At 47.0% G+C, this 23,409-nt stretch overlaps 1 protein-coding gene across 1 annotated transcript in view; it reads right to left on the reverse strand.

Annotated features, from left to right (window-relative positions):
• Window positions 1-23,409, reverse strand: part of RBM44 (RNA binding motif protein 44) — a 1,098,830-nt gene that overhangs the window by 793,477 nt on the left and 281,944 nt on the right. Inside the window, exons 4-5 of the mRNA XM_069615953.1 lie at window positions 9,748-9,931; window positions 8,860-8,885 (exon numbers count right to left, since the gene is read on the reverse strand). Of these exons, the coding sequence (XP_069472054.1) occupies window positions 8,860-8,885; window positions 9,748-9,931 (210 nt within the window). The remainder of the gene's footprint in view (window positions 1-8,859; window positions 8,886-9,747; window positions 9,932-23,409) is intronic.

Consider the following 23,409-nt stretch of genomic DNA (forward strand, 5'->3'; position numbering starts at 1 on the left):
CCCAACTCCCTCCCCGTACACCTCCCTCACCATCCCCCCAACTGGACGGTGTAAAACCCACTGAACTTTTCAACCTTTGAACTGATGGGTGGCTCTGTACGGTCATCCTCCCCTCTCTGCCTGCCAACCAGACTGCCTTGAGGGCCGCCGCACCTGTGTCTTCGCATATCCAGAATTTGTATATTCTTATACCTTCTCACGCTCATCATCTGGTCTCATTTGCTGCGACCTGGTACTGCATCCTTTTCTTTCGCAGTTTGGGGGATATTCCGTTCGATATACCCCATGGCCTCATCGGGGGATTCAAAAAAGTGCGTCTTGCCAGCATGTTGTATGCGCAACTTGGCGGGGTACATCATTGCATAGGGGATATCTCGCTCCCTCAGCGCTCTCTTGACCTGGTCGAAGCTGCGACAAGCAGCTTGTACCCCATTTGAAAATTCTGGATCGATGTGTATCCTTACAGAGTCATATGTTAGGGTGCCTTTCTCCTAGGACAACCGAAGGATTGCATCCCTGTCTCGGCAGTTAAGGATGCGGGCTTAGACTGTGCGTGGCGTTGCACCAGGCTTCGGAGGTGGCCTTAGGACTCTGTGGGCCCTCTCGATCAGGAACTGCTGTGAAAGCTGTGCATCCGGGAGCACTGCCCGGATTACTTCTTCCAAGAAGACCTCCATTGGGACATTGATTTGTTTTTCCGCCAGTCCCACCACCCTAATATTGTTACGGCGGGACCGCGATTCCAAGTCCTCACATTTCCTCTGGACTACCTTCAAGTGCTTCTTGATGGTTTCCATGTCTTTGCCGTGGGTAGCTACAGTGTCCTCCACAGTGCTTATCCGGTTCTCTGTTTCTAGTACTCGTGCACACCTGTTGAATATCTGCCTCAATGGACGTAAAGGTGGTACCAATCTTATCCAGTTTCGAGTTTACTGCGGTGAATCCGCTCTGTAGTGCCACCATGTAGGGGTCCGGGTGTCCCCTCTTGGGCTCTGGGGTTCTGGGGTGGCGGACCGTGACGATCCAGCAGCGTGGTCCCCCATATTGGCACTAGTGTAAGCGTCTATAAGCCCCTTCCTGTTGTGCTTATTGCCTCTGGGCATACTGAGCATGAATTAAACTGTGTCTTGATGTGGTTCTACCAGACCTTGTTGTGCGCAGTCTTACAGTCCCGCGTTTCTCTTGCTGTAGCTCTTAGGGGCTTTATTGCATTGTGCTGCAGTCAAGATGTGCCAGCTCCTCTGCTTCCCCCCGCCACAATGCGCCCCCGAGGCTTACCTATGCTCCCTGGCATGTGTTCTGGCACGATGTGGGGGGTGGGGAGGTGGTAGGGCCAAGTTATTGCTGTTTGTGGCCTGTCGGCACCCATGTCCACTGTACGTGCAGCAGTTCGATTTTCCCCCCCACCTCCTTGATGGGGTGGTAGAATGGGCAGTGCACACAGTAATCACCGGGGGAGGGCTCGCTCTTCCCCGAACCCACTCACGGGTGCACGATTCTTCTATACTTCAGCTGATTATGGGCTGTGCAGGGTGTTTGCCTCCGGGATCCCAGCGAGCTCGCCGCTGACAGGGGAGGGACCGATGGCCACGAGGGTCGTAATGTCCTTCACCCTTCCTCCGGGTGTACCAACCCTCCAAGTGCCCTTCTGCGTGCCTGATTGTGGGTATGCCATTCTGAATATGTATTGGAACCCAGTTGCAATGGCCGATGATGTCTTCTACAGAGATCTGCTTAAATATTGGATTTGGTTGATCTAGACTCTACAGTGACCTACTTAATTATAGCTGGCGATCTGAATATTAATTGTTTTGATGAATCATCCCAATTGGTGGAATATGTTTACCAAGTCTCGCAATCTTTACATGCTGAATGTTAGGTTTAAAACGGATATACCGTGCCATTCAACTTGGAAAAGAGGCCATAGTCAAACTATAATTGATTATATATATATGTGAATAACAACCTGGTATCGTATGTTTTGGGTTTCGAGGTTCAAAACTCTGAGTGGAGTGATCATAACATCTTAGCGATGAAATGGGAGGGTGAAATCCAAAGTCCAGCTGGTGCAAATGTGTCTCAAGGAGGTCACTTACTCATTAACCCTGGGTTGAATCGACTGAGGATGGGAGGATGTGCTGCAGCATTTTCAATGCAACTATTCCAGCACCCAAAACCAAAGTATGGTAAAACAAAACACTCCATTTACATATATTCGATCAGGCCGTAACAATAAGAAAAACTCTATCGTGCCAAATTGAGGCAAGCAGCTCAACATCCGTGTGACCTGAAGATAATTCTCCTAAGGCAGATTCAAACTAATGATGTGAATTGGTTGAAACATCATCGAGCACAAATGTATAAGAATGATGGTGCTAACATGTTGAGTATTTTGGCTACCAAGAATACAGCAAAAATGTGGAATATAATCAATCAGGTATCAGTAGGCTCGCAGACTGCCATCCAATCTAGCACAGTGAATTAACAAAAATTGATTCTTTTTTTTTATAGTTTATTACAAACTTTTAAAAAGGAAGTATAAAACAGAAAAAATTTAAAATTTAGAAAGAAGTCAATGCGAGAAATACACCATTACGTCAAAGATGTCCATCCGCTCATCATAGAGTAATCAAATAAACAACCTCGATTTAAATCAAATGTCACAACTCTTCTTTACCTTGGTTAACTGTCAAAATCACTATACATCCAGTTGAATATGAAGAACTAGGTTTACATTAAACAGAAGGAACAATAAACAATATTGCATCATCTTCCTTTCCTAAGGCTTTTTGTCTTCATTCATATGGCATTTCTGATGTATTCTAGAAAGGTAAACCAAGGCAAATGTCAGTCTATTATTTGATCCTTCAAATAATGCTGCCCACCAGTCATCACAATCACAAGTTGTTCTTTTTCTGATTTCATCTCCGAAGAACAACAATCTTTTCTCACGAAGCACAGGGCAGAAAGCGACCAGATGTTTTAGGGTTTCAGCATCGGTTTTGCAGAACCTACATGTTGAGTCATCAGGTGGTATTTTCTTTCTGCACCTTAACATTTCTTTCATTTCGAATTGATTTAGCCTGTATCTAATGAACACGTCACGAAAAGTTTTACTTGAAAACTTAACCATGTAACTCGATAATTTGTTATATGGTTTGGCTTGTTGGGACAAATTCCATATATTTGTGTTGCAGGTTAATATCCAGTCCCATTGCCACAGTTTTGTTTTAACCTTATTCGGATTCAACCATAACATCTCTTCCCCAACATTAAGCGTCTCTAGCATCAGTTTACAATTTGCCATCCACAACTTTTGTATCGATTGATCAGGGATTCCTGGATATGATTTCAGAATTCGAAATTGGGGAGCACAATTTGGGTCCGTTATTTTCCCATACAAAGATAACAAGTTCCAAATTATTTTCGCTGTGATGGTTGTTAGACCTAGCTCGTATCTGATGCAGGCTCTCGGAAATCCTATTCCTAAGTGCAGTATTTTTGTCCAAAAAAGATGTTCACAGGTTTCCCAGACCTTATAAGAACATCCAAAGGAAGTCTCTGCACCATAGATTAAAAAAGGTACAACCTTCATCTTATAAAAATTCATTACTGGTTTCAGACTGAATTTACCATATTTCTTATTAATGAATAAGCCTGAGCCGTCAGTTGTTTACCTTTTGCCTTTACAACTCTCATCATAGGCTCATCATTGATTTTTGCACTTATCGTGGCTCCAAGGTATTTTATTTGTGTGGATTTCTTCAAGCTGTTAGAAAGTATCTTCCATTGAAAGTTCACTTTTTTTGTCGATCTTTGCCCCTGTAAGTTCCTTAATTCAATTATCTCAGTCTTGGCACTATTAATCAGCAGTCCATTCTCCGCGATATATGACTGTAAAGCCATTAATTTACTTTGTAAGCCAATCTCCGTTAGGTCCAACAGCACAATATCGTCTGCGTACATCATCCATTCTATTTTCGTGTTGTTGATTTTGGGTGAGTACGATCTGATTTCCTCGTATGTTGTTCCTATGTCAGCGATAAAAAAGTTAAATAGGATTGCACCTAAAGGGCAGCCCTGTTTCACACCCCTTTCTGTTGTTATAGATCTTGATAGTGAGCCATTACTATTCAAACGGATTTTAATATTTGTATCAGTATGCAGCTGTTTTATTGCAAGGATCAAACCCTCTTATTTCGTTCTCTCCTGATATTTGGAAAGGGTCTTTCGATAAAAGAGGAGTCGGACGAGCATTCATCAGACGTGGACTCCGAGTCATCATGTAGTCTATGATGTATCTCGCCAGAGGTGGCAAAAACCCCGTCCTCCTCCGTTTCTTGACCAACCTTATTCAGCCTTTTTTGTGAGCTTAAAATGTCTAATTGTGGGCTCAGTTCGACTCTTCTCCTCTTGGCTGAGTATGATGATACATCTTTCATGGTTTCTTTCGCTTGGGTGATCAGCTGTCTCTTGAGATTTAGAGCCCCATTCTCTGTTATGTGGAGCTCACTTTTGTCACCACTTCCAGTAGCTATGTTTCTCGACAATTTTTCCAGCTGTAATATCTTATTTAGAGTTGATAGATCCATCATCAATTGGTCCGGTACGGCCAATGAGGATCTATGATTTACTTCTGGCTGGATTTCATGTAGATTTCCATTGTCAATGGCATCCCTTAATGGGCAAAAGTGATCTTTTAACTCTGAGGAGCCTTTACAAGCACTAAAGGGTTCATACATGACAACAGGTTGACCGACACTCCTTTCATTCGGTGATTGATGCATAACCACACTATTTTCCTTATTTCGTACAATTTCCTTTTCATTTGGAATCACTTTTTCCATATTCTTCATTTCTTGAATCGCGTTGGGATTATTTATTAAATTATTCCTTGTATCATTAATAATTTTCTGTGGTCCTGATTCATGTTCCAGGAGTGGATTATGGCTCCTTTGCCTGTATGAGACGACTCCCAATTTCTCACTCAGGGAATCCCTCTTGCTGCTCCGAGCCCCCGTAGGGTCCACTTCTCTAACCAGCAACGCTGCCGATTCCAACGGACTCATTGCACGGCAGAGCAGTGGGGCCCACCATGTCGGCCGCCATCGACAACCCTTCGGCACCGACCCCTCCCGCGGGACGCCCCGCAGCCACCCCCACGCCACAGAGATCAGGCGCACAAACCGCCTCCCCACCGACAGCACCCCGCGGGGAGACCAAGCCGGGGGAAGCAGGCCTCGGAAACAGGATCGGCAGAGCCTCGGCCGCCTCCGCGCCCGAACACGCTGCCGCCTCCTCGAGCCTGCATCCCGCAGGACTCTCCACCGCCAGCAAGTCCAGGATCGGCTGTTCGTGCAGGGCCTGAGGAACTGGGTAGGTTCCCATCAAGGTTTGGACTTTAGTGGATTGTGATAATGTGTGTTTCTTAGGGTGTATTTGGGTATTCATTTGATCCGAACTCTATTCCGAGCTTAGTCCCATTTCGGCCAAAGGACGGGTCCCGTTCCTCGCAGTAAACTTACATGTATTGCTATCCTCAGCAAAGGACTGCATTAGCTGTAAATCAGCTGTTGGTTCGGCCTGCAAATTGTACATTTCCTGTGTTTCGAGTGCAGATTTACACCGTCTATAATGCAGGCGAGTTTTGGGATGTGCAGAGTTAGGCGGCAAAGCTCGTTCCGCTGCAGGGAGGCCAGATGTCATGGCACTTGCGGTCACAGAGTCTGTGCTTGTGCGCTTGTAACTAAATGCCTATAGAGTAAAATGTGAAGTATAGTGTCAAGTAGGACAGACTGGTCTCAGTTTATATAAAACTTCCTCACACTTACTTCACACTGCAAACACTGCCAACACACTCGCCGCACTCTGCGACGCTCCGCATAGGAAGTGGTGTATTTGTTGTCAATAGCTCCTCCTCCACACCAATGAATAGTGAGAACAGACCAGTAGCTGCAGCTCCTCTAGGGTTCCCAACACTGCCAACACACTCGCTGCACTCTGGATTCAATATTTCAGCAAGCTATATTCTGCACGCAAAGGCAGTGTTAGTCTAGACTCCCTCGAATTCACGAAAAATGTACATCTTAATTTTGAGCAAGATGATATCTTATGTCTCATTAAGACAGCAAGTATCTCGAGGGCAGCTGGCCCTGATGAGTTGTCCAATCATACTCTAAAACTAAATCCTGATCTTTGGGATTCCATACTGTTTAATATCTTTTCAGCTATAAATGTTGCCCAAGTACTTCCAAAAACTTGGACACACACTATTTCGCTGCCAATTTTTAAGAAGGGTGACCGGCAGTCCCCAAATAGTTATCGGCCCATATCACTCTTGGATGTGCCAGGCAAGATTTATGGAAGATTACTACTGAAAGAATTAAATGCATGGATTACTCAAAATCGCTTAAAAGACCCGTTTCAATCGGGATTTGTTGCAGGTATAGGAACGGTACCTAATAATCTATGTTTAAAGATGATAAAAATGCATTATGCTGGCCGAGGTCAATCACTATATTTGGCATTTGTAGACTTTTGGGACGCTTTTGACTCGATCGATCGGGTTTTGCTATATAAAAAAACACAACTGCCCTTCATCGGTATTGGCACTAGTGATGTTACTCCATTCAGAAACAACTATGCAAGTGAGATTAACATTTGATGGCGCCGTATCCATTCTTATTTAATTTCTTCATACTTGACATGGGTGAGATTTTTACTAATACAGCATGCGATGCTCCTAAATTGGGGTATAAAACAATTAGACATCTTCGATATGGAGATGATTTGGTGGTGTTGTCTTAGACACCAACACGGTTGCAAAATATGTTGCATAAACTTGACATCTATGCAAAGGAAAATAACCTGTTAATAAAAACTAGCAAATCAAAATTGGTGGTAAGTAAAAACCGTGTCAAGTGCAGAGGCAATGCATACAAATGGAGGCTGCAAAACAGAGACCTGATATAGTCCCGCAATATAAATATCTAGGGGTCTTGCTATCAAATTCCAACAACTCTACATCGCATAAGTGGGAATTGCAATTTCAACTACAGGCCCTTACTTTGCAGGCCAAACTACCTGTACACAGATTTGGTAAATATTCACTTAAAGATGTACTTGTGTTTTACCAAATGAAAGAAACACCGATTTTGACTTCTGGTATGGAGGCATTTTGCCCTGGAAATCGAGAAAAGTGGGATAAAATGGAGTCCAAATTTTGGAAACGGGTCTTGCATTTTCCCAATTGCACTCCCTTACCCATGATACGCTTTGAGCTGGGCTCATTGTCCTTATACTCACAGATTCTGTGGAAGATGTGCTCGTTCTCCAGAAATGTTTAATGGTGGTACAAATGCCTAATATTCTGAGCATAGTCGCTCGGCATCTTTTGGTTTCCACCAACAAGTTTTCTAGCAATTGGTGCAAAACCATATTCAATGCCATGGTTGATGCCTCTATAGATCTAGAACTCTTAATAAATAACCCTGCACAAGCAAAAATCAAACTGTTTCAAAGTGATAGGATACAAAATTCAACAGCCTGTGATCTTTACAAAGACTTTGATGTAACTCTCTTTGGGAGGAAAAAATATAGAGTAATGGCGGAATATCTCATTAAATGTCTGTCACCCCATATCAGAAAGTAATATATGCACTTCAGGTTTAATCTATGACATACTCTAGAAGTATTACACAGGAGGAAAGAAATTCCCAAAGATCAAAAGAACTGTCGCTATTGCCTAGATGAGCAACAGAGTGAATCTTTACAACATCTTGTAGTGTCATGTACTGACTTGATTTCAATTCGTAAAAAAATCTTTCACCATGTCTTTGATCTGAAAACTTTGTTAGATCATGATGAAATATGGCGATTGATTGTTTTCAAGCCCAAGATTGGCGGTAAAGGTAGCCATCGTTCACTTCTTAGAAGCGATAGTCCCTGACTCAGCTAATAGGATCAGAAATAAAAAGGCTGGTCTACATTGTTGGAAACATTGGCTTAGATTCCTACCCGGATGATCAGTGTCTCTGGACAATTACATAAGTACAAATACACCCAACGTTGATCTTCCTCATTCATTTGTACCACAGTGATGAAAATGAGGGAACATTTTTAACCAAAACCTGGCCCAAAAGAAGATTTCACCCACTGACATTTTGACCCTGAAAAGTAACGTACTGAATCTAAGCCAATGTTTCCAACAATGTAGACCAGCCGTTTTATTTCTGATCCTATTAGCTGAGTCGTCACTGTGCCATTTCTAAATAATACTTTTGAAAATGGGCTGAAGTGAGTCAGCCAGTATTTAAGCGCATCTTTCTCTTTAAATAGAGTCGCTTTCCCTTTACTCTATAAACACTTACCTGTAGTTTCTCTATAATTATTGAAGTTTGTTTTTTTCCAGCATAGGTTCAATTACTTGATGCTGTCGGTCAAACTACAATAAGGCGCAAGGTTAGTGATGCACCTATTAAATGTCTTATAGTATGGTTTGTAGAAAGGCTTTATGAATATATCAGGACCAGGGCTTTTACTCAACTTTATACAATGTTTATGGATATAATTGATATTTTGTGACTGCTTTTACGGAGGTTGTACATTCAGATAAAAGAAAGTTAGTCATTTGAAGCCCCTTGGTGGTGGTTCCAAGATTTCAGCATCATTTCACAAAATGAGAAGCCTATGCATTACAAATATTATTTTGTTTGAAAACACTAAGGTTTCGAGAAGTTGCACTTGTATTCTTTGAAAGCTGGTTAATCTTCAAACAGCAAGAACAATCCCATAACCCTCCAGTCAAAAAGTCATAATTTATAACGGTAATAGCAGAATGTTTAGTGAAAATATACTTACTCTGACTGAATATCTGCTTTCATTATCTGCAAAGAAAAAAAGGAGCTTATTTGAGGTTTCTCTATTAAAACATTTACCATACTTCATCAGTATGGAAGGTCATATACCATGACCTGCATCAAATATTCAAAGTGCAAATTTCAAGCCTCAATAAAACAATGAAGAAAAGAAATTTCACCCAAGGTGCAATGTAAAATATGCAATGTTTTTGAGAGGGAAGCAAGTGCTGTTCGTTCTTAGTGTACATCTATACATGTAGGAATGAACAGTAATTTAACATTTGTAAACGAATGCAAAGTCAAACTGAGGAGTAAAACCGCAAAACACATTTAACAACAAAACAAAGCACAGGTTATCATCAAATAAGAGTTAGAAACCAATTTTTGCGGGGCACGGGGAAGCATTGCAGTACAATATCGGAAGATTTCAGACCAGTCTTACAATTAATAAGAATGCAGCATTAGTTTTGTTACAACTCCTCAATAGTGCTAAGAAACCCCTGAGCTGAGAAATGTCCAAAATGTGGCAAAATGGCAATTGGTCAGAACCATACACAATTTTGGTAAGCAGCACATTGAGTTCTTGGCACCATTGAAGTGGACCCTCCCTAAAAAGGGTAAGCCAATATATTGAAGTTAGTATCTTGACTGCAATTTCATAAAATTGATCATTCATGTGAAAAAAGATGTAATCTGAGTAATTGGTTGCTTTGATGCTCACCAGGAATTGACCTAAGATTATCCCCTCTGCCCAATAGACCTACACAAGACCCAAGAAATATTGTTTCCTTCACCAGGAATTTACTGGTGCATTGCAATATTTGGGCAAATAAGTGACACTGCATAGCCATCAACTGTTTACGATAAAGCACAGATTTTCAGTAAGTACCTCGGAAGGAATGTAATCTGTGAAGGCTAACTTGTTTTTCACTTTAATGGAAAGCTGTGGTAGATCATCGAGTGGTGTGCCATGTAACAGCTGCTCTTTCAAAATATCATACTTCTTTTTCAATTCATCAAGGGCCGGGGAGAGGGCAAACTCTGACTCTGTGAAGCTGCCCGTTAAAGGACTCCTAAAACAGAAAAAGAGCTTTAATTTTTCAGACGGAAGAGATGGAAAAGTTGCTCCCTGTGTAATAACTCTTCAACATGGATACATTCATCATATCATCTGTGGCTACGTACACCACGTTAAGCTCTTTTAAATATCTTGAGAATGAAAAAAAATAACATATAAACTGTAACGAACTGGACATTTGGAACCAAGAAGTACGCCAATATCAGACACTTCCAGTTCAACAATTTTTATTAGGGACTATATACAGGGGTTAGCCAACTTAAATATAAACAGGATCTTCCAAAAAGAAATACAAATATAGTATTGCTTCCTTCCACCAATGTTTCTTAGAAAGGCTTTCCCTGTATCAGGATGAGAGGTCAAGCTTTCAAGCATTAGCCACCTTTCCAAAGTCTCAGAGGAGTTACCTCACTCCTCCCTCCAGTATGTAGCAAACCTTCCTTCTGCTCCTTTGAGCCTAGTCGCAGGCTCTCTGGTTGAGTACCACAAGACTAAACCAGTCCTTGGTGTTCCACAGGACCTTCAGTGTTCTCTGAGAGATTGCAGTGAGAATAGCAAAGAAGAAAAAGGACCGATCCCTAGTAGCCTTCCCACTTCACTCTGCTCTTCCCAGCATCTCTGAACTGCCATGAGGCTCCCTGACCCCAGCTGGAACCGCCTCCCAACCGTGAGACCTGCCTAGGGTCTGACCTGGTCCTCTGGAACTTCCTACTTCTAGATAATAGCCTGCTTCTGGCTCCTTTCCCTTCCAATACCCATCACCCACTGGACAATCTTCCTCACTCGGATCATCTGAAGACGTATTATCTTCGTCTCCTAACTCTTATCTGCCCCCTTCTCCTGCTGATTTATCACTATCTCCTTACTACCACCATGGCCTGTTGTCATCACTTTCCACTCCACTTCGGGAGTTACTTCCTCCCTCGTTCTGTATGCTCTGGTCTCTTCCTGCAACTTCACTCCTGGTTTTACTTCTTCCTTTTATATTGTTCCTACTACCGCAATCTACTCCACTCCTGGTTTTACTTCTTCCTTTTCAATTGTTTGTTTGTTTAGTATAGCACAAAACCAAACCCGAAGGTAGCTGGGCGCAGACGTTACAAGGATGCTTGAGAACTTAGTTAGAGTAATGCAGTAATGCAGTATGATAAGGAAACAAAGTTACATACTGTGAGTAAAAAGAAAAGGTAAAGCAGGGTGACAAAAGCAGGGTGACATAAGTGCTACCATCAGTTGGCAGAGATTAAGAGGGACCCAGTAACATTCCTTATGCGGACAGCAGATGCCAAAGTGTGCTCGGTAGGGGCAGGAATCTGAAGGGGCAATGGGTGGCAAAGCGATAGGTCCTAGGGAAGAGAAACGGTCAAGTTAAATGTCATTAGATCGTATCCAGGTAAGGACTTTCCGCCTGAAGCTAGGGTAGGGTTGGTCATTTCTGAGATCTAAAGGGAGTCTGTTCCAGGTTTGGGCGGCTATGACCGGAAAGCTAGAGCCGCCGGCTGTGCTCTTTTTGTATCTGGGCACCACTAAGGTGTAGGTGTTGGACATTCTTGTGGGACGGGTTGAGGTTCTCTAGTCCACTATCTGCCAGGTAAGGAGGAGCTATGTTGTTGAGACATTTAGGAGGTGTGCGAGAGGGTTTTAAGGGCAATCCTGTCCTTAATTTTTAGCCAGTGGATATTTCTTCTGGAAGCAGAGACATGATCTCTATTTGGAATATTTAAAGCTGCTCTAAGAGCGTTATTTTGGAGTGCTTGTAGTTTATCAAGAATGTACTTGTTAGATCCCGCGTATAGAGCATTGCAGTATTCGAATCTGGATATGATAAGTGCATTGGCTAGTGTGATGCAGCTAGTCTCAGATAGGAATGGTCTACAGGCTGGTATCAATTTGCAAGTATATGCTGTGGAGGATGTAAGGGTATTTATTTGTTTCCTAAAGGTGAATGCTGAGTCAAGATAGGCCAAGGGTTTTGACTGCAGGCATCACTTTGATGACATTGTTATCAATGTTGAATGAGGCATAGCTCGGGCCAAGTTTTTTAATCGCTGTCTCTGTGCCAAGGACCAGTAGCTCTGTTTTGTCATCATTCAGGCAGAGGCCGTGAGATGCCATCCATACCTGAATGAGGAGATATGACAATGCATTACTTACCGTAAAAGCATTTCTGATGATTGTATCTGCTTAGATTCACATGCTGTGCATAGGTCCGACATCCAGTGGTCACTGCGGAGTATTGCATTTTGTTTTTCGTAGTCGAAAAGGGACGTCGACCGGGCGTGTCTGAAATACTATCCCTATAGTGACGTGTGTTGTACCCACAATCCCTCACGCGTCGAGGTCCCTCTGTTTGTATTTTTCTGCCCTGAGGGAGCCTTCTAGACGTGAGAAAGTACAGAAAAGAGAGATATAAAAGGAAGTCTATGTTCCTTCCATCCGAGCGGGGAGGAAGGGTGGGCGCATGTGAATCTAAGCAGATACAATCATCAGAAATGCTTTTACGGTAAGTAATGCATTGTCTTCTGATGCTTGTTAATCTGCTTAGAATCACATGCTGTGCATAGACTAGCGAGCAGTCCCCGGAGTTGGCGGTTGGTTATGAGAAGGAACAGTAGAGAAAAGATGCCTTAGTACTGCCTGACCCACCTGGGAGTCAGATCTCGAGTGTGCATCTAGACAGTAGTGTTTTGTAAAGGTGTGCACAGAACTCCAGGTAGCCGCTTTGCAGATGGACTCAAGGGGAACATTTGCAATGAATGCTATGGACGCCCCCGTGCCTCGAGTAGAGTGTGCTCTAGGCTTAAAGGGCAGTTCTCTCTTAGCAAGAGTATAGCAGAGAGTGATGCATTGAACAATCCATCTAGAAATAGTGGACTTTGAAACTGCATCCCCTTCTCTTCCTGCTGCCACCGAGACGAAGAACTGATTAGTCTTCCTCAGTGGTCTGGTTCTTTCCATGTAGAACATGACCGCTCTGCGCACATCTAGTGTGTGCAGAGTTTTTTCTCCCAAGTTAGAAGGATTTTGAAAGAACGTTGGCAGTTCTATAGACTGGTTTACGTGGAATTTCGATATGAACTTCGGAGCAAACCTTGGGTGCGTGCGTAGAACCACCTTAGCTCTGTGAACTGTAACAAAGGGGTCTAGAACAGAAAGAGCCTGTAGTTCACTTACCCTCCTGATGGAGGTGATAGCTATTAAAAAAGCAGTCTTAAGAGTGAGGTCTTTAAGAGATGCTTTGTGCATGGGTTCGAAAGGTGAGCCCATGAGTCTGGTAAGTACCACGTTAAGGTCCCATCCGGGAGCTGGGTCAGCTATCGGGGGGTGTATTCTCTTTATTCCCTCCATGAAGGCCTTTATAACAGGGATCTTCCACCACGACACCTTGAGTTGGGAAGTGGTGTATGCAGAAAGTGCCGCCAGGTGGACTTTAATGGAATTGAACACTAGACCTGAATCCAACAAGTGGGTCAGGTATAGAACAATATGTGTGGGAGAGCAGTCAATTGGGTTGATGCCTTCCCCTCTGCACCAGATGACAAATCTCCTCCACTTGCTAGAGTAGCAGTGGCGAGTGTTCGGTTTTCTGGCTTCCCTGAGAATGTCCATACATCTCTGCGGGAGCAGTAGATGTCCGAATTCTATGATCTCAGGAGCCAAGCTGCTAAGTTCATGTTCTGGGGGCATGGATGCAGAGTCCTGCCCTTGTCTTGTGACAGCATGTTGTACGGGCAGGGGAGTTTCACTGGGGGAGATAGAGACATCTCCATCAAGTGAGCGAACCATGGCTGTCGGGCCCACATTGGGGCCACCAGTATCATCGTTACTTGTTCCTGGTGCATCTTGTGCACCACCTTGTTGAGAAGGGGAGTCGGGGGGAAAAGCGTAAACAAATTTCCCTGACCATTGCATCGACAGACCGTTCCCCCTTGGATTGGTTCTGGGGGTACCTGGGGGCGTAACTTGGGCATTGTGAGTTCTCCAGGGTTGCGAATAGGTCTATTTCTGGGAATCCCCATTGTGTGAAGACGTCGAAGACGATGGCCCTCATTACGACCCTGGCGGAGTGGGTTTCCGCCAGCGTTATTCGCGGCGGACCCGTCCGCCCTACTACGAGTTCCCGTAGCGCCATGGAGCCTTTCTCCGCCTGGTTTTTCCGGGCGGAGAAATCCATGGCGCTAAGGGACCTCGTTGTTAATTACGCCACCGTACTTTACGGTGGCGTAATTAACGCCTTCCCCACTCCCATTATACCCTATGGGGCAAGAATGGGAATGGGGAAGGGCAAAATGGGGATTGGGGATTTACCGCTCCGCCAAGGGAGGCATGGGTTGGTAAATCCGCCAACCCCCATGGCGCTATCGGCGGCTTTCCGCCGTGCTCCGCGGTGCATTTAGCACCGCGAATTCCGCCAGGGTCGTAATGAGGGCCGATGTCTTTGTGCAGTCGCCATTCGTACTCTTCGGGCAGGGGGAAATCTCTGCCGAGTTTATCTGCCAGCAGATTGAGTTCCCCTGGTACATGTTCTGACAGTAGGAACATGTTTTGTTTGAGAGCCCACTTCCATATATTTTGGGCCAGTTTGGACAGTCCTGGAGAGTGGGTGCCCCCCTGCTTGTTGACGTAGTACATGGCTGTGGTGCTGTCTGTAAGGACCAACACAGTTTTGCCTTGTAGGTGTTCCTGGAAGGCTTTTAGCGCCTTGCACACAGCTAGTAGCTCCAGTAGATTTATGTGTTTGGATGCTACGTTCGGAGTCCACACTCCGTGAGCAGTCTGATGGGATAGGTGAGCCCCCCATCCTGTTAGGGATGCGTCTGTGGTTAGAGTGGCTTCCGCCGCGGGTGTGGCAAAGGGTTTCCCTTTTTCCAGGTTTTCCTTTGTCCACCATCGTAGCGAGAGAACCAAGGCCTGCGAGACCACCACTGGATCGTTCCATAATCCGCTGGCCTGACACCACTGGCTGTTGAGCCACTCTTGCATAGGGCGCATGCGCAGGCGCGTGTGAGGTACCAAATAAATACACAACGCCATCATGCCTAGCAAGCGCATTGCTTTGCGTACCGTCACCTCTCGACCGGTCACATATTGAGGGATCTGAAACAGCATGTTTTGGACCCTGTCGTTGGAGGGGAAGACGAGGCCGTCCTTTGTTTAAATTAGAGCCCCTAGGAATTGTTTGATTTGTCTAGGCTGGACTTCTTTTCGTTGATGGAGAAGCCCAACTGGAACAAAAGGTCTACAGTCTTTTGGGTATTGGAGAAGCATGTTTCGTAAGAATCCCCTGTTATGAGCCAGTCATCGAGGTAAGGGTAAACTGGGATGGACAACCTGCGCAGGTGGGCCGCTGCCACTACCTTCGTGAATACCCTTGGTGCTGATGCTATGCCGAAGGGTAGCACTCTGAACTGATAGTGTTTGCCCTCTATCATAAACCTGAGGTATCTTCTGTGCGCTGGCAACATTAAATTATGAAAGTATGCATCTTTCATGTCCAATGTTGTCATGTAATCTCCCTGTGATAGCAGTGGGATCACTTCCTGTAAGGTCACCATACGAAACTTCTGGGGTTTGATAAACTTGTTTGCTGGGCGCAGATCTAATACAGGGCGCATGGTTAGATCCTTTTTGGGTACAAGGAAGTACACTGAATAAATACCTTCCGTTACCTGAGATAGAGGCACGACCTCTATGGCTCCTTTTTCCAGCAGTTGTTGTACTTCTTGGAGAAGGATGGCAAGGTGTTCCGGTGTCATGCGTCGTCCCCTCGGGGGTCTGTATGTTGGTGAACTGTTGAATTCTATGCAGTATCCGTGGGCTACGGTGGAAAGTACCCAGCGGTCTGACGTTATTCCCTCCCATGCTTGAAGAAAGGATGTTATCCGGCCCCCAACCGGTGTTGCATGGGAGGGGACGCGAATCTTCGCGTCACTTGGTGTTGTTGGGGGCTTGGGAGCCTCTGGGGGTGGACCCCCGCCCTCTCCCTTTGCCCCTGCGCTGTCCTCTTTGGCTGTACTGGCCACTATTGGTCTGGTAACTGGTGGCAGGGTACTGTTGCTGCTGATTCTGCTGTTGGCGTTGGCCACGAAAAAAGCGTTTGTTGCCATAGCCGCGTCTGGTAGTGGGCTTAGAGATCTGGTCAAGAGTTTTGATACTATCGAACTCTTTTTTAGCCATTTTCAGAGCCTCATCCACCGCCTTCCCGAAGAGGTTTGAGTCTTCAACAGGTTTATTTATTAAAGACGCCTGTGTCTCCGGTTTGAACCCTGAGTTGTGCAGCCATACATGGCGTTTTAGGAGTATTCCCTGAACCAGGGGACGTCCCACTGTCTCAGCAGCATCCAGAGAGTTCTTTACAATACTCTGGTTGACCTGGGTTCCTTCGCCAATAGTTGAAAGCAGGCATGTACGTAGTGGTTCCGGCGCTTCTTCGGCGTCCTTGCGCAGTTTGGCCCACTGCGCGTCCGCGTAGATAGCTAGCAAAGAATTGTTGTTCGCAATTCTTGCCGAAAAGGCAGCCGAGGATGTGACTCTTTTAGCAAGGGCATATAACCTCTTGCCCTCCTTGTCAGGTGGTGCCTCACTGGTGGACAGCGGCACCCCTGCCCTCTTCCTTGTATTAGTTACTACAAGGGAATCCGGAATGGAATGTCCCCTGATGTACAGCGGGTCTGAGGGTGAAGGAGTGAAAAGTTTTCTCCTTAATTACTCTTTCCACAAAGTCTATTTCCGGAGAGATCTCCCCAGTGTCCAGTTCGAAATGTGCTGCTGCTCTGCGCAACAGGGCATTGAATGTGGGCTGATCGTCAATGGGAGACGTGTTTCTAACAGGTGAATTGTCAGGAGGATTTAGGTTCAGGACATCAGTGTCCGAATATACTGATGGGGATTGCCAGGGATGAGAAGGTCCTTCTTCTGGATTTTCTCCGAAGCCTTCTCCTACCATGTCTGGGCTGTCTTCCAGACCTTCCTCTTGGTTCTGTCCTTCTTCATTGTCCACAAAATCATCCTCCTCTTCTAAGTATTGTTCCTCACCAGTGAGGTCATACACATTATGGAAGTCTAAGGCTGTGTCCTGCCTCGGGTATTTGGCCCTGGGGTCCTCCTGAGGCCCTTCTCTTGTTCTCTTGGGAGTGGGAGGGTTCTGGGTGTTCACAAACCTCTCCATTCTCTCCATGCAGAGATGGAGCCTTTCCATGGTTTCATGGGGTACCCCTGAGCGGTCTAGCGGGGGAAAATTAGTGTTATCTTGCTGAAAACGGCTCGACCTCTCCCACAACGTCGAGGAAAGTGTCCAGTCGCCCTCCGAAAAGCCTTCCGGTGTGCTGGGGGTCCCCCCGACTGAAGGGGGTAGTCCCTGTTCTTCTTCGGGCTTTTTCGGCGTGTCTTTTAACCTTTGCGTAGCGCTCGACGTGTCTTTCGGCGTACCCTTCTGGGCGTCAGCTACAACGATCCTCGCCAAGCTCTCTGTGACTCGTTTGTCAGCGGAGGGCTGTGGTTTCGATGTTACGGGTGTCGAACGTTCTACGGCGGCGTGCGCTCTCTGCTGGTGCGCGCCGGCCGATGGTTTGGGGGCGGCGCCCTTATTTGCCGAAAGCCCAGTCGCTGGTCGCGGCTGCGAGAGGGGCTTCGAACCCGAACGGTCCGAGGGGGCCGCCGGTGTAACCTTGGGCGCTGATGCTTTCTTCGTCTTCGACGAAGAAGAGCTATGGGTTGTGTGTTTATGTGTTGTATCGTGTGCGTCAGTGTCGCCGGGGTGTTCATCCCCATAAGCAGGGCGTGAGCCGAGCCCGTCGGGGCCGGGGACAGACGACAAAGAGCGCGAGCGCTCTTTAGAGGGGTGTACGACTTCAGTAGCGGAGGTCGTGTTATCACGTTCCTCGTCACTGTCGATGGTAGCAGCGGCGGGTGAAGACCCGGCCTTCGACATAGCGTAGGCCGCCCACCTCTTGACCCTACGGTCTTTTAGAGTCTTTGGCTTTAGAAGCCGACAAGCCGAGCAACCCTCCTCTACGTGATCGAGGGGCAAGCAGCGGTTACACCGTGAATGCTTGTCCTTACAAAGTGGGCAAAACCTAAAGGGTGTCCTCTCCATAGCCGAGGCAATAAACCATGATAACTACCCCAAGGGAAAGGAAGGGGAAAAGGAAAGGCATTCTCAGAAAAAGAATCAGAGATGTCCCACGACCCCACTCTCCCGAATGTATATGGCCTGCGAGGTCAGGCCACGTGTTCGGCAACGCTGAAGGATCTCCTCCGCTCGTCCCCTCCGTCGAAGATCTTGCTCGGCGGAGACAGCTTCACAACTGCGTCGAGGGAGGGATCGATATATTAAATCTTTAAACAGGATAAATCGACCAAAGGTCGAGGAGATGGAATCTGCAATGTCTCTCGAGGAGCTCCGCGTAAAGGCGACCAGTAGCTGGGTGGAAAAAAACAATCTGAGGGACCTCGACGCGTGAGGGATTGTGGGTACAACACACGTCACTATAGGGATAGTATTTCAGACACGCCCGGTCGACGTCCCTTTTCGACTACAAAAAACAAAATGCAATACTCCGCAGTGACCACTGGATGTCGGACCTATGCACAGCATGTGATTCTAAGCAGATTAACAAGCATCAGAAATCTTGTTTACTAAGGCCGAGTCTTCCAAGAAGTTGCCCAAAAGGGGGATGAGGATCGGAGTGTCATCTGCATAGTTAGTGTAAATAACACCCAGTCTGTCCAACTTGTCAAACAGGGGCTTAGTAAATGTTGTACATCGTAGGAGATACACATAATCCTTGGGGGACACCGCAGGAAACTTGTATGGGATCAGCGGCTGCTAGAGGGGAGAAGACTCTCGTTGTACGGTTCGCAAGGAAGGATTGCACCCAGGTTATGGCATCACTTGAGAAATAGGCGGCAGAGCTGAGATGATTGCATACGACTGCATGATCTACCGGGTCAAAAGCTGCCGATAGGTCAAGGAGGAGCAGCATAGCTGATTTACAATTGTCCTTCAACTCGTCAATTTAGGTCTAGAGGTCAATCAAGGCTGTTTCGGTGCCATGAAGGGGACGGAAGCCGGATTGACATGAGCCTAATAGGTTGTTGGTTTATAAATAATCCTGAATTTGCAAGTAGGCTACTCTGTCAATGATTTTCGGCGTCCTGAGTCGATGACGTCGATACGCTGTCCTCGAGGGCCTCCGTCGAGCCGACGTCACCGGATGTTATAAGTAGGACGCACAATGCCCGTAGCCTCAGTTGTAGTTTTTTTCCCAGAACGTGTGGCACCAATCTTCTGCCAGTATGACCACAGAAAGCCTTACGGAAACGTAAGCTGCAATCGCCTAAGAAATTCTGTAGCGGGGCTGGTTGGGAGGGTACGATGTGGAATACGTCGTCGGAACATCCCATCGAAAGAACGTTAGATGTAAGACAGTAACTTGTAATTCGAAGGGATTGGTTCCACATCTATGACAGACTCCCAAAGCAGTACCAACGTATGGAGGAGGGAAAAGAATTTAGAATTTTAGAATGCACAATTAAATTGCAGAATAGAGGACCGCCTTGCCAAAGGCAAAGTCCTGCCCATGGATAGAATCCAGGGAGAGGTGTTTTACAAAAGTATGGACAGAGGCCCATGTGGCCGCTTCACAAATGTTACGAAAGGGTACACCCCTCTGCAGAGTAGTAGAGGCAGCCACACCTCTACTAGAACGGGCCCGTAAGCCTACCGGAGGGTCCTTACCCGCCAAGCGGTAACATTCAGAAATTGTCAAGATACTCCATCTAGACAAAGCCTGCTTAGTAACCGCTTGTCCCAAACGCCTTCCAGAGCATAATACAAAGAGTTGATCGTCCACTCTGACCCAGGACATGCGTGAGATGTAGAAAGTTAAAGCTCTCCTAGGATCCAACCTATGGAGCCTCTCCTCTTCCTTACCAGGATGTGGAGGAGGATAGAACGCCAGAAGAATGACCTTCTGGCTTAAATTAAATTCCGACACAACTTTCGGAAGAAAAGGATGAACCCTAAGGACAACCCTGTCCTTATGAAACACCGTGAAGGGTGGCTTAACAGATAGTGCCTGCAACTCACTCAGCGAGCGGAAGTAACCGCAACTAAAGATACAGTTTTAAGGGTCAAGAGTCTCAAAGGACAAGAATGTAAAGGCTCAAATGGAGCAACCATTAGGAATTTTGGAACCAGGTTCAAATCCCAACCAGGCACCTGGAAAGGTGACGGTGGGAACACATTAGTGAGCCCTTTCAGAAACTGCCAAATTTAAAGGAATCTTAAAATAAGAACACTCCTCAGATGAGTGCTTAAATATGGACAGCGCCACCAGGTAACCTTTAATGGTACCCACATGAAAAAGGATCCACATTCTTAACCCTGTACCAACTGCAGAACTTTTTCCAACGGCAACGGTACAGGGACTTTGTTGCAGGCCTTCTGGCCCGAATACAACACCTCCATCACGTCTTCAGGGAGGTCCCAATCCTTATACCTCAAACTTTCAGAAGCCAAGCATGAAGGTTGAGGCACTTGACCTCTGGATGGAGAACCTGCCCCCCCCCCTGAGAGCAGATCGTCTCAGTAGGGAAGACGGCGTGGAGGGCAGATGGACATGTCGAGAAGGTCCGGGTACCACGTTCTCTGGGCCCAAGCCGGAGAAATGAGGATAATTCGGGAACCAAACCTCTAACCGCTGCAGCCCTTGCAGAATGATGGGGACTGGAGGAAAAGCGTACAGCAGTGGGAAGGAACACTCCACTACGAACGCATCCCCTAAGGCTCCTCTTGGAGGAAATTCCCTTGAGCAGAATCTCTCGCACTTCCGGTTGACACTGGTGGCGAAGAGATCCACTTCAAGGGTCCCCCAAAGGGCGACAATCTCCAGGAGAATCTCCTGATCCAGCTCCCACTCGTGAGAGATGTGCTCTGCCTGCTCAGAGCGTCCACCGCCTCGTTCTCGTCTCCGGCCAGATGAACTGCCGAGATCGAAATTTTCTGCTGGATGGCCCAGAACCAGAGCTGCATCGCCTCTCTGCACAAAGGAAGTGACCCTCCCCCTCCCCCTTTTTTGTTGAGGTAGTGCATGGCCACTGTGTTTTCTATCAGAATCAGGACATTCTTCCCTCGCACAGTCGGCAGAAAAGCCTTCAGAGCTAGCCTGATGGCCCTCAGCTCCAAAAGATTGATATGGAGCCTGGACGCCGACGGATACCAACGACCGCCGACTGTCAACTCGTTGGCATGAGCGCCCCATCCCGTGAGGGATGCGTCCGTCACCTCTGGCCAGGGTAGCCAAAATGGAGCCCCATTCATCAGATTGCCTTTGACGGCCCACCACAGAAGATCCTGGGCGACTGAGGGCGGCACCTGAACGGGATCCGACATCCTGCCGGAGGACTGCGACCACTGCATCTTGAGAGCCCACTGCAGAGATCTCATCCGCAGCCTGGCCTCTGGCACCAGGAGAATGCAGGATGCCATGAGGGCGAGCAACCTCAAGAACTCGAATGCCGGGAGACTCTGGGCAAGTTGAAACTTTTGCACCATCTGCAGAATGTAATGAGCCCTCAACTGGGGAGGGAAACACTCCCTCAGGGATGTATCAAGCACTGCTCTGATGTACTGGAGCCGCTGGGTTGGCGTCAAATGGGACTTCTTTAAGTTGAGGGAGAAGCCCAGCCTGTGAAGGGAGTGGCAGGTGACTGACAGATGATCCAGGACTTGCTCGGGAGAGTGCGCCCTGATCAACCAAACGTCTAGGTAGGGGTAGTCGTGAATCCCCCCTTTCCTGAGATACGCTGCCACCACCACCATGAGCTTGGTGAAGACCTTCGGGCGGAGGTCAATCCGAACGGCAGGACCTGAAACTGAAAGTGCGAGTTGCCAACTGCGAACCTCAAGTACTTCTTGTGCTTGGGATGAATCGGCACATGAAAATAAGCGTCCTTGAGGTCGAGAGACACCAACCAGTCTTGAAGTTTAAGGGCCTGGAGGACTTGAGAGAGAGTAACTATCTTGAACTTATCCTTCCTGAGGAGCTTGTTCAAACCATGCAAGTCCATGATGGGTCTCAATCTCCTGGCTTTTTTCGAAATCAAAAAATAAGGGGAATACCATCCCTTGTTCCTCTCCGCTACAGGCACCAGTTCTATGGTGCCTTTCTCCAGCAGGGATTTGATTTCCTGCGCAAGGAGCGGATCCGAACTCTTCAAAGAGAGATTCCCTGGTGGATTGTCGTGAGGCCTCTGCCGAAAAGGAAGACCGTAGCCGTGGGCTATGATCTCCAGAAACCAAACATCTGAAGTAATGGCACGCCAAGCTACAAGATGCTGCGCCAGCCTTCCCCCAATGGGCGAACCATGGGACATGGCCTCATGACTGAGCTGAAGCGACTGCGGAAGTGCCTGAGGGCAAAGAGGGAACTGCCCGAGCGGCCTTGGCACCTTGAGTACCTTGTTTTCCACCTCTGGTAATCCTACGTTGGCCCCTTTGACTTGCAGCTCCCCTCGATCTACCAAAGGTAGAGTAGTATCGAAAGGAACCTCCCCTCCATTGCTGTCCCCTCGGACGAAAAGGTGGAGGTTGGCAAACTGCAGCGCTCAACGACTTTGCTGCAGCTTTGGAGGTCTGCAACCTCTCAAGGCTCTCGTCAGTCTTGCTGCCAAAAAGATGGTCACCATCAAAGGGCATGTTGAGAAGCCAGGCTTGTACATCTAGAGCAAACCCCCGGCTTCCGCAACCACGAAAATCTGCACATCACGGTGCTCGCCGCCATGGACCGGCTGACACAGTCTGCCACGTCCAGACCCGAATGAACAGATTCACACATGGCATCCTTGCCATCCTGTACAAGGGCAAGAAAGCCATCCCGTTCCTCCCGTTCGGGAATATGGTCAGCCGCCAATGAAACAATTCCGCAGAGTGCGAGTGAAACATGCTAAGGCACACACAGAATTGGCTGCTTTCAAAGCCATACCCCCTGAAGAACAGACTTTCTTCTCCCAACTGTCAAAACGTTTGTTGTCCCTGTCAGGAGGGATGGTAGGGTACGACACCTGTTTTGCTGGGGCCGTAGCCGCCTGCACCACCAAACTCTCTGGTATAGGGTGCATGGACAAGTAGCTGGGTTTGCCACTGGCTTGGCGGTACTTTTTTGGCAACGATTTACCCACTGCCGGGAGACACTCCGGAGCAGTCCAAGCCGCTGCCACCCTTCTTTGCAAGGCCATATGGAATGGCAGTACCGGGTCAGTTGGTGGACCATGGTCCAAGATATCTGTCTGGTCATCCTGCAGAAAATCTACTGGTGGCGCAGACCACCCCAAGTACTCCGTCACCCTCGGCATAAGCCGCCTGTACGAAGAGTCAGCATGCGTACCAGGCTCAGGCCTGCCAAACTCAAGCTCCGGAGAGGTATCAAGACCACTGGTGTTGTGCAAAGACTGGCGCAGGTCTTCAATCTG

The sequence above is a fragment of the Ambystoma mexicanum genome, chromosome 9 (genome assembly GCF_040938575.1).
Source record: "Ambystoma mexicanum isolate Mex_15411 chromosome 9, UKY_AmexF1_1, whole genome shotgun sequence".
NCBI lineage: Eukaryota > Metazoa > Chordata > Amphibia > Caudata > Ambystomatidae > Ambystoma > Ambystoma mexicanum.